The 14,988-nt window shown below is 41.0% G+C and overlaps 2 protein-coding genes and 1 long non-coding RNA gene across 11 annotated transcripts in view; 1 reads left to right on the forward strand and 2 right to left on the reverse strand.

Annotated features, from left to right (window-relative positions):
- Nucleotides 1–388, reverse strand: part of SCFD1 (sec1 family domain containing 1) — a 40,433-nt gene extending 40,045 nt beyond the window's left edge. For all 3 annotated transcript variants that reach the window (XR_014565406.1, XM_083743497.1, XM_083743495.1), the window contains exon 1: nt 252–388. Coding sequence is in view for 1 of the 3 variants with exons in the window: in XM_083743495.1 (XP_083599621.1) it covers nt 252–282 (31 nt within the window). In the remaining 2 variants the exon portion in view is untranslated. The remainder of the gene's footprint in view (nt 1–251) is intronic.
- Nucleotides 1–14,603, forward strand: LOC310846716. 7 transcript variants are annotated; one of them, XR_014565507.1, is made up of 7 exons: nt 1–124; nt 6,454–6,634; nt 7,391–7,507; nt 9,550–9,678; nt 10,174–10,256; nt 10,900–10,963; nt 12,712–12,842. It is a non-coding gene; the product is annotated as an uncharacterized lncRNA (long non-coding RNA). The 7 variants fall into 7 exon arrangements; XR_014565508.1 differs by lacking the exon at nt 1–124 and adding an exon at nt 334–471; XR_014565509.1 differs by lacking the exon at nt 1–124 and adding an exon at nt 488–617.
- G2E3 (G2/M-phase specific E3 ubiquitin protein ligase) overlaps nt 6,151–14,988 on the reverse strand; it is a 23,525-nt gene continuing 14,687 nt past the window's right edge. The window contains 11 exon segments of the mRNA XM_083743435.1: nt 6,151–6,350; nt 6,353–6,570; nt 6,826–7,025; nt 8,020–8,192; nt 8,446–8,627; nt 9,909–10,210; nt 11,184–11,312; nt 12,737–12,869; nt 12,959–13,086; nt 14,049–14,165; nt 14,805–14,911. Of these exon segments, the coding sequence (XP_083599561.1) occupies nt 6,306–6,350; nt 6,353–6,570; nt 6,826–7,025; nt 8,020–8,192; nt 8,446–8,627; nt 9,909–10,210; nt 11,184–11,312; nt 12,737–12,869; nt 12,959–13,086; nt 14,049–14,165; nt 14,805–14,911 (1,734 nt within the window). The 3' untranslated portion in view covers nt 6,151–6,305.

Raw genomic sequence — 14,988 nt, forward strand, 5'->3', positions numbered from 1 at the left:
GGCAGAGCTCCGCTCCTCCAGAAGCGGGTCGGCCAGCCAAAGAGAGCCTTCCTCGCGCGGGTTTTAAAGGCAGAGGCCCCGCAGAGGGTGCAGGAAGGAGCAGGCCGCGCGTATCCTCCGTGAGGTAACAAAGACGCCGCGAAACCCTCCCGCCGAGGCAGCGGCGGCCCTGCCGCACCCCGCGGGCTCCCGTGCAGCAGAGGGCCGGCGCCCCTTCGAGCCTGTCCCCGAGAGAAAAGCGGGGAACTCACCCGTCTGCTTCTCCCGGATGCTGGCCGCCATCTTTTCTGCCACTCAGGCCGGCTCCGCCCCCGTCGCCGCTACAGCAGCCGGCAGACGTGGCGCCCCGGCGAGGCGGCCCCTGCTGCTGCTGCGAGCGAGCTGAGGCGCGGCGGGCGGAGCCTCCTCGCCCGGCGTCCCCTCTGGCTCCTCGTATATCCCAGCCGCCGGCGCCGCAACGGGGGCTTCTTGGTTATCTTCGGGGATGGTTGGAAGAGGAGAGGGCGGCGAACGGTTTCCTCCTTCTGCTTCTTCCCACCGCCGGCTCTCCTCCCACTGAGGCGCTCGCGGCCCTCACGCGGGACGGGGTTGGCGGTGCCGGAGGGGGCGGTTCTGAGGTGAATTGGCAGCGAAGAGCCAAAATATAGGGAAGAAGGAGAAAATGCCACGCTCAAAAAGTTGCTGCCTACGGGCGGGTAGCTTCTTACGCTTGAAACAGCTGTTAGAAAATATATAGGGCTTCACGGGAAAGGGCTGGGCATCATCCTAGATCTGATCCCATGTAGCCCCCACCCCCCAAAAAACCCTTTTCTGTCTCTCCAGTAAAAGACTCACATAAGATCATCATAATATTCTCAAGGCTGCAATCCTAGCCCCCCTTACCTGCTAGTAAAACCTCCTTAGATTCTGCGGGATTTACTTCTCAGTAGACGTGGGTAGGCTTCCTTTCTAAATTATGATTTACCTCCAGGGCTACCACTAATTTTATTATTCTTTTGTGATGGCTGCAAAAACCAGACATTTGTTGTTGCTAAACCCAATAGTCACACAGAACCTCTGTCTTCAGCAGTACCAAATATTAGCAGAAATAGAAGAAAGCCATTGTGGGAGTAAGAATCTGGCTGACATTAAGCCATATGCAGAGTAGACCCACTGAAATGAATGGAAACATGATTTCAGTGGGTTTGAGTATGGCTTAATTGGATATGGCATTGTATTTATATTATTTTGCCATATAATCTTTATTTTATTCAGGGCTTGTATTCCTAACTGGATAGTCCAAGTCTGGCCTAAAGTCACAGTTCTCCAGGTTAGCTTGTCAGAGAGGTTTACAAACTGCTAGAAGTTGACATTTGGTCCTGTACACAAGCACTGTTGTTATTTAGGGAAGCTTTTTAATGTTGAATGTTTTACTGCTTTTTATCAATGATGGAAGCCACCCAGAGTTGCTGGGGCAGCCCAGTCAGATGGGCAGGTACAAAATAAAGTACTGGTAATAATAATAATAATTTAGTCTACCACAGCAATTCATACACAAACCCACAAAAAGAACTGCTTTGGTGTGTCCCCCGCCCCATTAATTGGCCACTGTTGGGAGACAGATGGAGGAATGTGACTCTGTTGATTCTTCTTGATCTCTCAGCAGCTTTCAGTACCATCCACAATGGTATCCTTCTGAGGCAACCGACTTGGGGCTTTGAAAATGGTTCGAAAGCCTCAGTTAGACAGAATGCAGCTACCCAACAGTTGACAAGTTTGAGGCAAAGCGATCCTAGAATACTAATTGTGTTGGAAGCATACAGGCAGCCAGTGTGGTTCTAGATCCAATTCAATGTGCTGCTTTTGACCTATAAAACTCTATGGCTCAGAACTCTAGTATATTCTGGCGTGTCTATCCCAAACATACCTGCATCCTTCTCCAGAGCCCACCCCCCTCTTTGGGGTTGCTTGGAGGGTGGTAACAAGGAAGAGGACCTTTTTAGTTGTGGTTTCATTGGTTTAATGCCTTTTGCAGTGAAGTCCACCTGGCATCTTTGTTTCAGCACCAGACTTATCTCCTCCACCCAGCTTTTGATCGATTACAAGTGGATGTTTTGCTACTGCTGTGCCGGCGATTTCCTGTAGCTGTTATAGGGATTATTACATTTTTGTGGCATAAAGTCTTACTATTTGTTTTTGATGTGTGATAAGTCACTTGACTGGACGTGGGTGGCGCTGTGGGTCAAACCACAGAGCCTCAGACTTGCTGATCAGAAGGTCGGCGGTTCGAATCCCCGCGACAGAATGAGCTCCCGTCGCTCTGTCCCTGCTCCTGCCAACCTAGCAGTTCAAAAGCACGTCTCAGTGCAAGTAGATAAATACGTACTGCTCTGGTGGGAAGGTAAATGGCGGTTCCGTGCACTGCTCTGGTTCGCCAGAAGCAGCTTAGTCATGCTGGCCACATGACCTGGAAGCTGTACGCCGGCTCCCCTGGCCAATAAAGCGAGATGAGCACCACAACCCAAGAGTCGGTCATGACTGGACCTAATGGTCAGGGGTCCCTTTACCTTTTACCTTTAAGTCACTTGAAGACCTTTGGGTAACAAATGACTGACAAGTCAAATAACAGTATTTTTAAAAAAATATAATTTGAAGGTTGCTTTATGGGATAATTATTCTTACTGAGCAATATTACCACCAGAAATGTGTAGGTCCAGAGCCCTACAGCTTCCAAACCATCTTCATAGTCTTCTTCCCATTGGAGCAAATGGCATGGGGATGGCATATTCCGGCTCATTGTGGCATAATTTCCAGGATGTTTGTGTCACTGGGATTACAGGGTGTTAGGATTCAGCACATTTGCTTCTTCATGCTGCTGCCCATTCTCAAGGACCAGCAGGCCAAACATTGCAATTATGTCCTACCTTCCAAGGAGCTCAAAGGGACAAAGAGTTTTGCTCCTCCCCATTTGCAGGGTAGGGATTTCAACCCTGGTCTCCCAGGTTTATCGACTACATCAATAGTGTAGCCTTTGTGAAGTGTATAGAAGCATTTTCAGAGGCATGTTTTTGGTGGAAGGGGGTAGTCTAAATTTGAGAATTTTTCTGTTTCATCCTTCAACCCCTCAGTTGAAACACTAAGTTTAGTTTATAATCTTTTCCATAAGTACCTGCACAGGAGTCATATAAAATATATAAGAATGGGATTCGCCTATCACACTTTAGGAAGAAATAAAGCAGTGTCATTTGTGAATCTTCAGAGCTATAGTATACCAATTTTATTTGTAAAATGAAGCTAGGTAAGTAACACTGGACTATGATACAATATATTCCTGTTTGCACTATTAACATTGTATGGTAACATGAGGATTATCATGAATCCCAGATGAAGCAACACCATTGTTGCACATGAACATCCTCAAAAGAATCAAGTCCAACTACATTTGAATGCATATATATTTAATACTGTTAACTGACATATCGTTGATTTATTGCACTTTATATACAGTACATGTAAATGACGGTTCTCCCATAATACATTGCTGCAAGTAATAGAAGAGCAAACAGACACTGGAAGCCATAGAAAGCCCCAGGAAATAGATATTACAGTTTTTAACAAAAACTAATATTTACAAACTTATAATTGTACATGCAAATTTGTATTCTACACTCTTTCTACATAATGCTAATGGTTTAATCCCCCCACCCATGAAAGAGTTAAATCATACAGAAATTGTGCCTTCCTTTAATCCAAATTATAGAACAAAAAATCAATGAATCTAAGAATGCTATGATAAAAGCATTCAGTGAAGTGTTAAAGGTACCTGAGCTGCCATAAGGAATACTGTTGCCCTGAATTGACATCTATTTGCGGATTCCATTCATTTGCAGTTTATCCTGCTTATGCTAGTATAGATGTAGCATTATGAATCTAATAAAGTAGTACATATTCAAATAATCACAATTAGGAGAACTTAAAGCACCATCTGCGTTCCTAAGAGGTTCACATCCTGTGCACAGAGGTTTTAAGGCAGAAATAGCACAACAGAGCATTTTCTTTACTTCTAGTACTTTAACCCAAAAAACGGCTAAGCTAACAAGGTCATAAAATCACAAAGTGCAAAGAATAGATTGCCAGGATGCACCAATCATGGGAAGTAAATTAAATCCACAGATACTGCAATATAAAATAGAATGATCAAGACTTGTGTAGAGAACACAGATTATACAGTAGACCAGTGGTGTCCAAACTTTTTTCAGAGAGGGCAAGATTTGATGAAGTGAAGGGCCATGAGGGCTGACCAAAGTTGTTGACCTTGTTTTTTAAGATTGAAGTTGTTGAGCTTTTTTTAGGGCCAGATTAGGGCCCTGAAACAGACTTTGGACATGCCTACAGTAGACCAACATGTTTATAAACTTAGAGGGTTCTATTCCATGCTGTATGAATAGAATTTGTCTGCCCCCAAACATCTCCAGAAGGTTCCCCAACTTTCTGAAGCAGATTTTGAGGGAGGGGGGAGAATGCAGGGAAGAAGAGGAGGAACCCATAGCAGCCCAAAATCCTTTCTTCTTGTAGCCTACAATTTTTTGCTAGTTTGGGTAGCCAGCAAAATCTCTGCATCCCCCAGTACGGGAGGGAGCTCATTTCCAATGATTAGCATGACACGGGAGGTCTTTTAATGCTCAGCATGTCTGAGAGGTCTTTTAAGCAATTCTCCTCCCTGTTCTTAAGCTCAAGGAAAAGACTGAAGCATGTTTATATGATGCTCATGATGTACCTGGAGGATTTTCAAAGCACAGTGCCACTGAAAATAGTTAGGCCTGCAAAAACCAGGGCAGGGAGCAGGACATAAAGAAAAGCCATATACAATCCAACAGAAAACACTGGAAAATTATCTTTTTGAGTAAGTGAAATACTTTACAATAAGGCGGATAGCTCAGTTGGTTAGAGCATGGTGCTGATAACACTAAGGTTACAGGTTCAATCCAAATAAGATAGTTGCATATTCCTGCATTACAGGGGGTTGGACTAGATGATCCTCTGGATCCCTTCCAAGTCTATTCTAAGGTTCTATACTAAGGTTTACAGGACTCACAGTGTAGTGTGGAATGTTTAAATGTAAGGATCTATGCTACACAGAGAATAATAATTCCTGCAACACTGCAATTCAAGATGTATTTCTACATATCGTTTGTTGCCATTCTCATAACAGGCACATATAAGGCCTTCAATATGTGTGAATTTCTGCTTGCTTTCATTTGAACTTTGATATGAGTTTGGAGATACTCCTGCATGGTGCAGTGGTTAAGAGCGGTGGACTCGTAATCTGGTGAACTGGGTTCGCTTCCCTGCTCCTCCACATGCAGCTGCTGGGTGACCTTGGGTTAGTCACACTTTTCTGAAGTCTCTCAGGCTCACTCACCTCACGGAGTGTTTGTTGTGGGGGAGGAAGGGAAAGGAGAACGTTAGCCACTTTGAGATGCCTTAGGGTAGTGATAAAGCGGGATATCAAATCCAAACTCTTCTTCTTCTTCTTCTTCTGCATGTCCTTTGGACATGGCCCTTCTCTTGAAGTCAGCCTCACCTTTTCTCTCAAATGATTGACATCTAAGTGTCCATGTTCTGTCTTAAGTCACTTATAACTAGCACATAAGAATATGCTTACGCTTCTATGAATTGCAACACCTTTACACACCAGCACATTTTTCTAATACCAAGGAAAATATTTGGAATGACTGTAGAACGGAAATTTAATTTTAAAGCAGCTGGGATACTGCACCACAGCTGTATTCAGTGTCATAAAGCTCTGTTACTCTTTAAAAATATATATCTGACAAAAGTTAAAATGAGGTATTATGTTTAGCTTCCTTATTATAGTTCATAAGTAATAGCTACTTGAAATTCACTTAGAATGTAAAATATTCTCTCATCTCAACAAACCAACAAGTCAAAACTTACACAAAAACATGATTTTCTGGATATATTACAAACCAATGTAAAAGGGATTTGTGAATCTAGTCTGCTAGTGTATATTTGATTATAATATAAATGGATGGATGGTACAGTACATCAGCAGACAATTATGTCACCAGTTGCCTTATGTTATGAAGTGGGGCTGTACTAAGGATGCGATTGGGGCACAGTGTTAAAAAGAAACCAAATAATGCAGAATGGTTTAGAAAGCTTTGTTTGTTCATCATTTTGAATCAAGGTTCAAAATGTAAAGACTGAGATTAAGCCATTTCCACGATCAAGTTGCAAGTCTGTGAGGATGAACGTGTGTGTTATCCAGTAGCAGCTAGCAAGCTTCTTAAATGCTTCATCATTCAATTTTCAGCATCCATGGTAGTGACTAATGCACTTCTGATTCTAACCTTAGAGTACTTCTGATGGTGCAATCCATAATTCTTTTAAACTTCTCGTAAGACTTTGTTATTGGAAGCTCTAAACAATTAAGGTGTCTCTTTCCAACAGGGTATTTTATATGCAGAAACTTAACTGCAGGCTCAGGATCAAAGCCAATGGGTGGGATATCACGAATGCCAGTTGCAAACACTAAGATGTCCTCTAGAGTTACTGCTGACTCACCACCTAGACCAAGAACGAGGAATTTGATTAGCTGAAAACAGCTTTTACAAGATTTTCACATTAGAAGGTAAGAGTGAGTCAAGCTAATGATAAATTGACCATAATTAATCATTACTGCAAATGTAAAGTGAAACTAAAATTCATAGGCAAGACTTGTCTTAAGAGTTTGATAAATAGGAACTGAAGTCTTTTTTAAAGCCCCCAACACATTCCAGATTCCTAGTTCAGATTCACTTAGGTGGGTCCATTTTTTCTTACCTTCTGTTTCCTGTAAGTAACCCATCCAGAAATCTAGACTTCTGGCTTGGTCTGCTCCCGGTACACAGTGGATAGCAAAGAGATCACCAAGAAGTTTTGCTGAAAGTTTCTCAGGCTTGTGACATAATATGCTACAGAATGCATCAGGATTCATCTGCATTTTTTCCAAAACACCAAGTGTTTTCAAACCTTGTCTAAAGCTAAGGGGGAAAGAGACAGTGCATTGAACCAAGAAAGTGCTATGAGGTTTTTTTCGTTTCTAAAAAGATAGAAAAAAAACTTTCAAATTCATTTGCATATTACAAACACCACTTTAAATTTCTAGAAGCAGTAATTCCTTAGGGCTTTGCTGGAATTATTAAAAATAAAACAAAACAATTTACTGATATATTTCTGATACATGTACTAATCAGAATACCCTTGCAGGAGCTGGTACCAGCTACAGATTCTAATCAGTAATTTATTTTAGAGCTTCTAAATTTTCCTGAAAGCTACTCACAACAATGGATGGTGTCCAAGTGTGGCATCCAACTTACAGGAATTTCCCTCTTTTCCCTTCTCCCAGGCAGCCCCAGTACACTCCCTGAAACCGTTCTGGAAAGTTGGGGGATCCTAAAGGACAGATTAGGTAGCAGGGAGGCTATAGAGGCAGCCAAAAAGGGAAATCCTGTCACATCCACAGGTAAAATGATGGATCTTGCCCCAGTGAAAGAAAGCTGCAGAGCTTCCTCCCTTGGGACACTATTAAGTATATTTAAGTATTCATCCAACAACTCAGTTTTTCAAATTTGAAATACCAAATATCTTTAAGCATTTTTGAGTAACAACGTAAGATGAACAACATTAAGAACAGGCCCGTGGCTCACCTAGGATCATATTCTCACTGGCCGACCAAATGTGTGAGAGAAGCCTGCAAACTAGACATGAGTGCAACAGCACTCTGCCTACTTGCAATTACCAGCAATACTTCTTTCACTTGGTGTCATAATAAAATTTTATATTTTCAGTACTAGTAAATGAGAGGGGAAGCCGCCACTAGAACAATAAATTCTTCATAACACGTGAAACTTGACTTGTAAAATTTTAATTTATAAATGCAAAACATGAGTTAATTCACATGGAAAGAGTGTGGCTACAGAACCCTGGAGTATAAACTGGAAAAGTATAGTAATGGGTTCTATGTGCAAAACAAACCTTTCAAAAGGTAAAAGTGTTCTCTTTATGACATGGTAATTCAATATCTCATTCACCAACACATTCTTATCATGTAGAGCTGTTACAGGTTTCAAACATCCAGCAATGGCGAGATATTCAGAGCAATCACTTATTGCTGATTCTAAGCTGTTCAGAGTTCTTGCAGATTTTATCTACAGTAAGAAACCAAACATCAACTAGTTAATTTGATGAATAAATTCAAATGGATGCATGCAACTTCCTCTTTGTTTCAGATCTTATGTCTTATCACTTTTGGCTGACAAATAAGTGGTGCATATATTATGCCAACTATTGCTGAGAAAAGAAATGCCCTCAATACCAAATTGATTTAAAATTAAGATGTTAAAAGAGAAAAAAATACCAAGACCCATCCCTATAGTGCTATGCAGTTGTAGAACAACCTACCTTCTCTATTGTCTGCAGAACAGTCACATCAGCAACATCTTCAATAGTTGGTTTCACATTCTCTGTGCCATAAACAAGGCAATCAAACAAGGTCTTGGAAAAGAAGCTAGGAGATGGCCCTCCATGAACCAGAGAAACTGCTATCATTTTTCCAGCTTCATAGTATAAATTATCTTTAAGAGCTGAAAGTACAAAGTATGTAAAATAACTATTGTGCTTACTAAATACAGCTGTGATGAGCCCCAATCAATCTAACCAACTGCACACCTTCTTCAACATTCTGTTTCCCATCCAATAAAATGCCCCTGGACGCCCAGAAAAAGTGCACAGAGGCCACAGCTCTCTCCTCCATTTGTTGCCAGCACTTAGTGCTCAGAGGCACCATGCATCTGAACAAGTGCCCATCTTCCATAAATTTATCTAAATTTATGTAAGCCAGCTGTACTTATGGCATACAAAAGAAATGGGCTGGACATTTATGCTTAACCACCAGGACTTGTCTGTTTCCCTTCCCCACTGCATACCCAACCCCTGTGGCCACAAAAAGTTGCCCTGGAGTTTTAGTCAGAAAGGAAACTGAGCCATCAACTCTACTTCAAGAAACAACTGGGGCAAATGCTCAGGGTTTCTTTTGGTATGCCAGCAAATATGCTCACCAGAGCTTAACAAAGGGAATTTTCATTACCCCAAAGAACCATAACTTAAAACTATCTGATAGTTCTCCTGTCCCTTGACACATAGTAAAACACTAGAACAGAAGGTGTCTCCTCTACTTGGTATTGGTTTTTGTTACCTGGACAGAGTCAATAAAAACTCAAAAAGACAATTACCAGCACCCCTCCAATTGGAGTTGCTCCATCCACTATTACCAATTTTGCTATTTCTGAGCAGCCTAAACAGCAAAGAGAGTAAGGAGACTCCTATATAACTAAGTGAATATTCCTATTAATATTAACTGAACTTGCAGTACACAGCCAGTGTGGTGTCGTTGATAGTGTTTTTGAATTTAGATTGTGGTAAGATCTAGGTTCAAATTTCTGCTCAACCCATGCAGTTTGTTAGGTAGGAAGACACTTGCTTAAGATCACCTAATTCACCTCATAGGCTTGCTGCACACCACATCAAGAGTGCTCAGAACCCAATGGAGAAGGGAGAAAGGAGCATAGTCGTACCTTGGATCTCAAAAGCCTTGGCTCCCGAACAAATCAGCTCCTAAATGGTCGAAACCTGGAAGTGAGTGTTCTGGTTTTCGAATGTTCTCTTGGAAGCCGAATGTCCAGCGGAGCTTCTGCGGCTTCAGATTGGCTGGAGGAGCTTCCTGCAGCCAATCTGAAGCCGCACTTTGGCTTCTGGAGGTTTTGGAAGTTGAACAAACTTCCGGAACGGATTCCGTTCAACCTCCAAGGTATGACTGTACCCACTTTCCTCCAAAAACATTTTAAATGTTTATAATTTAGGCTTACCTTGAGAATCAAAAGACAATATTTTTGAGGAATCGCCTTCAAAGAGCGAGGAGTTCTGAAGGTGACGAATCAGTAATAGGAAAAAATCTCCCTTTGATGAATCCATATGTGTTTTTGTCCTGCAGTTTATGTACTTTACTTCAATAGTATTGGCAGGATTGAAGCTCCGCTTCTGAAATCCCTTTAAGGCGCTATCCCAGATGTTTCGTCTATTGATATTCAGTCTTGTTCGTTTGGTATTAATTTGTGATCTTAATTCCCTCAGAATATTGGAAACTTTTCTTTGCTGCACTACAAGTTGCCTGCACAAAATAAAAGGACTGTTTTAGTAGCACAGCATCTACTTAGGTATGTACAGCAATAGTTCTGGGTATATATAACCAAGTAACCTCAAGTTGCCCAATTTTTTAAAGAATAAATTACTAATGACATCCTAATAATTAGCTAACTGAAACTGCTAACAGCATGATAATCTCTCTCTCTTTTTAGAATTAGCGTACTTACTACTCAAAACAATTCAATAGCATTTAAATAAGGAAGCACAAAGTTTCTTATTGAGAGCAGGGTTAGAGAAAATGCTGATAAACAGCTGTGCATCATCTCTTTAAATACTATGTTCCCCACTCAGTTATGTATATCAATAAAATCAGTGTAGTGGATTGTATTTAATACTATACAAGCAGACTTCCACTAGTGAGATGGGACTTCTCCTCCTCCTCTGCAGCCCCCTGTGCATCTCAAAAATATGCTCCAGAAGGTGTCCCAACTTGGAGCAGATTTTTGAAGGTTTATGGGGGCTTCAGATGCAGGAGAGGAAGGAGCAGTTGCATATAACCCCCAATCTCTAACCTTAAAACAATGGGTCTGGATCAAAAGAATCATTAAACTATTTCCACAAGCCTAATGGGCACTATCTAATTGTGATATCTTCATACTGCAATGAACTTCTATTTGTGCAAATGTTTTTTTTTCCTGTCCTTCTTGCCTTAAGCCAAAGAATCTGCTCAGGAAGGTCAAAGAAACATTTGGAGCTGATTTGGAGGCCAAGTCAGAAGGTGTGTGGGCAGGAGTAGAAGAGAAAGCCCCATTGTGTGTGCTGACATGACAGTGGATCTTGCTCAAAGTTGTTTCATACTTGTTCTCCTGCCCATAGCAGTCCCCAGTGGGAGGTAAAAATTCCACTGGGCTGCAAGCGCAAGGTCAATCCCTGCCCCCAAACTCAATCATCCAGTATAAAATAAAAAAACATTGGCTGACAATTCAACATTTACTTACGTTTTTCTTAGTGTCAGATTCCTCACGGAAGGACTAATCACAGAGGAAGGGGATATCAGTCTATTATTCGAAGAGGGGAGATCTAGTTGTGAACACTGAGTAAAGGCATTGGGGCATATCTTTGGGGACCTAGAAGGGAAGAAGCCCAACCACCTTGTTAGTTGAGTTAGCCACACCCTGACTCAGAAACAGCTGAGTCAGGATACAGGTATCTCCAGCATACAATATTGTGCCTGTCAAGTGTACAGTCAGTAAATTACTTTTTTTTGGTTTTTTTGTAAATGAGTACTTCAGGCATGAAGGATTACTTCTAGATGCAAACAAAATAAGATTTGCACCATGTTCTTAAACAAATTACATGCTTTATGCTACTGCGCATTCAAAGAATACATTGCAGGCTGCTTCTGAAGTCCCCAAGTTTCAGAACAGCTTGTTGGATGGAGTGAAGAGCTGCTACAAAAAACTCTGGAACATTATGTGGAATTCATGATTTAGCCCTTTGATCAGTTATTATTTTTAGGCTCTAACTATAATTTGATAGTGCTGATGTTCACACAAGCTTTGCCACATGAATGAACAAGAATGAGCTGCAGCAAGCCTTAAATTTGATAGCACATCCCCACTATCCAATCCCAGTGCAGGCTGGAGTTCAGGGGCAGAAGGTTTTGCTTTTGATTACCCACCATTTGCCACATCCTCTGGATCTGGAATTGGGGTTAGTCTTAACCACAGTTAAACATGTCAGCTTCAGTAGCTATGGTTTGAAGCTGGCACAGAAAGAAATTACAGGGAAGGTGGCTGCTTGGTGCTAAAAGGCAAGGAGTTCCATAGTATAGGTGCTGCCACACTAAAATATCAATTTCTCACAAGTGTGGAATGAATATTACGTGGCACCTTTAACAGTGCCAGTTTCGGTTAAGTGACATATGTGGAGTAAGGTGATGCTGCAAGGAAGACATTCCCAAGCCATTATGGGCTTTATATAAGTTAAACCTTAAACTTGGCTTGAACAAATCAGCAACTAGTGCAGATCTCTGGGCAGAGGCATTATGTGCTGACAGGGCCTTACTCCTGTCAGCAATGATGCTGCAGCATTCTGCATTAACTGCAGTTTCCAGGCAAAGTGCAAGGGAAGCCCCACATAGAGTACACTGAGGTAATCTAATCTTGAAGTCACCAGTGCTTTCCCAGCCCAGGAACAGCTGAAACCGTCATACCAAATGCAGCTGGTAAAAGACACTTTTAGCTACTGGAGCTACCTGGGCCTACAGCAGCAAAGCTGGATCCACAAGAACCCCCAGACTGCGCATCTGCTCCTTTGGGCATGGGGGTGGACCTCATCCAGGACAGACAACTGACCAATGTTACAGACTGAACAACCAAAAGTGAGAACTCTCAACATCTCCCAGCCATGTGGGAAGAACGAGCATAAACATGAGGTTCACTGCAGCTCATTCCTGTTCATTCACATTGCGCTCAACCGTGGTTTAGCATGATGTGTGAACACTGCCTGTTTGTTTCCACGCAGCTGCAAATGAAAGAACTTCACATGCCTGACAAGGAAGCCAAGATGGGATCCAGGAGACTGTCTGGGACATTTGGGTGATGGCTCTTCCAGCAAGCTATCGCCAATATCTGTTTTTTCTGGCATACTCCGAGAACGCTTTCGCCATTTCTGACAGTTCCCTGTGTAATGAAATTAACACAATTTCTCACCCAAAAATCTTTTTAAAAAAATTAAATTAATTCAAGTATAATGGTGAACAGTTTCATACCAGTTGATTTGGCAAGGATAGTTCTACATTCTATGCATTCCCAATTTTGCTCCCAACTTGTTAGTGAGGAACATGCCAAGTGAGTTCCACTCGAACCACAATATTGACAGCGCTTTATTTCCCATTTGCTAAAAGAAAACAAAAATGCATTTTAAAAATTAAGACCCTTAAACTTAAAAAAGAGAAGAGTTAATTCAATGTAACTAGTTATGGCTTCACTTTGCATCAGTATATTTCCCAAGATGGGACATAAATTTCAGCTGCAGCATATATGTGGTAAAATGGGAGGTGCAAGGTCAAAGATTACTAATATTATTTTATATTTAATATATTTACCCTGGCTCTCTTTAGCAAAGGATACAAGATAGCTAGCAATAATAAATAATACACTTTTAAAAAGAATCAAACATAACTCCACAGCTGCAAAAGCACACTGGGCAGGACTCAAATGTTCTATTCCGCTCACAGAACTAGCCATTCAGTTCAACCTAATGGTAACTCAGCTCTACAGATAGTCAAAGTATGCCATCCCCCAATGCCTTCTAGAAAAGCCACCACTTCATTGATGGAATAAAAATAATGATAAAACCTTCCTAGTGATGGCATGGGACATGGACCAGGTCCTCTAATATTGACACACACATAGGATGCATGCTTTTCTGTTTCTTCAGAGTTTCAGATTTCTAACCATGAAGACCTAATGACTGGCAATATAAAATCAATATGCCAATATCTTATTACAAGGAAATAAAAACTCACCAGGCAATTTAAGTTAAGGATCACTAGTTTTGTTGTCTTAGTATTCCATATATAGAATAAGGTGATGAACAGCCACTAACTATGACAATAATGTTCTACCTCCACAGCTGGCCCTATAGTGGGGCTTCCCACAGACATCTAGGGAAGGTCATTGCAAGAACAGGATGGTGGACTAGATGGGCCTGATCCACCAGGCACTTATGTGGTCATCATCATGTCCAACTGACTTTGAATTAAATTAATTTAATTATGGATGGAAGCAGGACAAGATGACATTCCTATAAATGACATATTTAACATGCTTATGTCCAAGGACCACATTTATTAATACCTATCAGGCTCATTGTAGTTTCTTCCATTTTCGCAGAGGCAGATATTGATGTCACAGTGTTGGTAGCACTGAAGAAGGTCCTGGTATGCGTTCTCTTCCAGTTCCCAGGAGGCATCTCTGGAAACATTAAAACTTCTTTGAACATTTCATGCCTACACTGCAGCTTTCCTTGTTTAAATAGTAATATATGATTTTACTATTATCAAGAGAAGATGGAATCTACAGAAAATCAGTAGCTGTTGGATAGACTATGCTTTTGTAATTCAGATCTCTCATCTATCAGAGCAAGCTGATTAACCCCTGGGTTCCTGAATAATCAGCATTTACAAAATTTGGAAAACTTCAAAAAAAGATTTCCCACATCCCTTTCTAGGGTTAAATGTGGCTTTGTATTGTGTGTGTATTGACAAAAATCATTTGTCTCCTAATCTAAGTCTCTGTGCCTTCGTCTCTTCAGAAATGAGTTGTTAAAATACTTTGCAGTAGCTAAAATGTTCAGTTCTTTCCATCTTGCATCTTATTTTCAACCTTTACTATTAAAACTAATTAAAAACATGTCTCCTGCTCTTAATATAAACCCATGAAAAAAGCAGCTTAATAGAAAAATGATACAAAATAATACACCATAAATTTCAAAAGAGAACTAACCATGTATATCTCACTCTCCTGTTAAATATACCTAGTGGTATACAGCTTTAACTATAAACCTGTACAATAGTTTCTTAAAAATAAAACAATATTTTGTGAGGTACTTACCTTTCTGGAATATGTAAGCCCATTCTCAACATTTCATTCTGAAATTTCTCTTTATTATTACATACTGGGCATCTAAAGAAAAATACCCCTGCACTTAGCGCTTGACACTGGATCCAAAAGAGAGAAAAATGATTAGTAAATCAGACAAGATTCTGGATGCTTTTGAAGATGAGGGTACAACACA

This window comes from Podarcis gaigeae, assembly GCF_964106915.1.
Source record: "Podarcis gaigeae genome assembly, chromosome: 1".
Taxonomy (NCBI): domain Eukaryota; kingdom Metazoa; phylum Chordata; class Lepidosauria; order Squamata; family Lacertidae; genus Podarcis; species Podarcis gaigeae.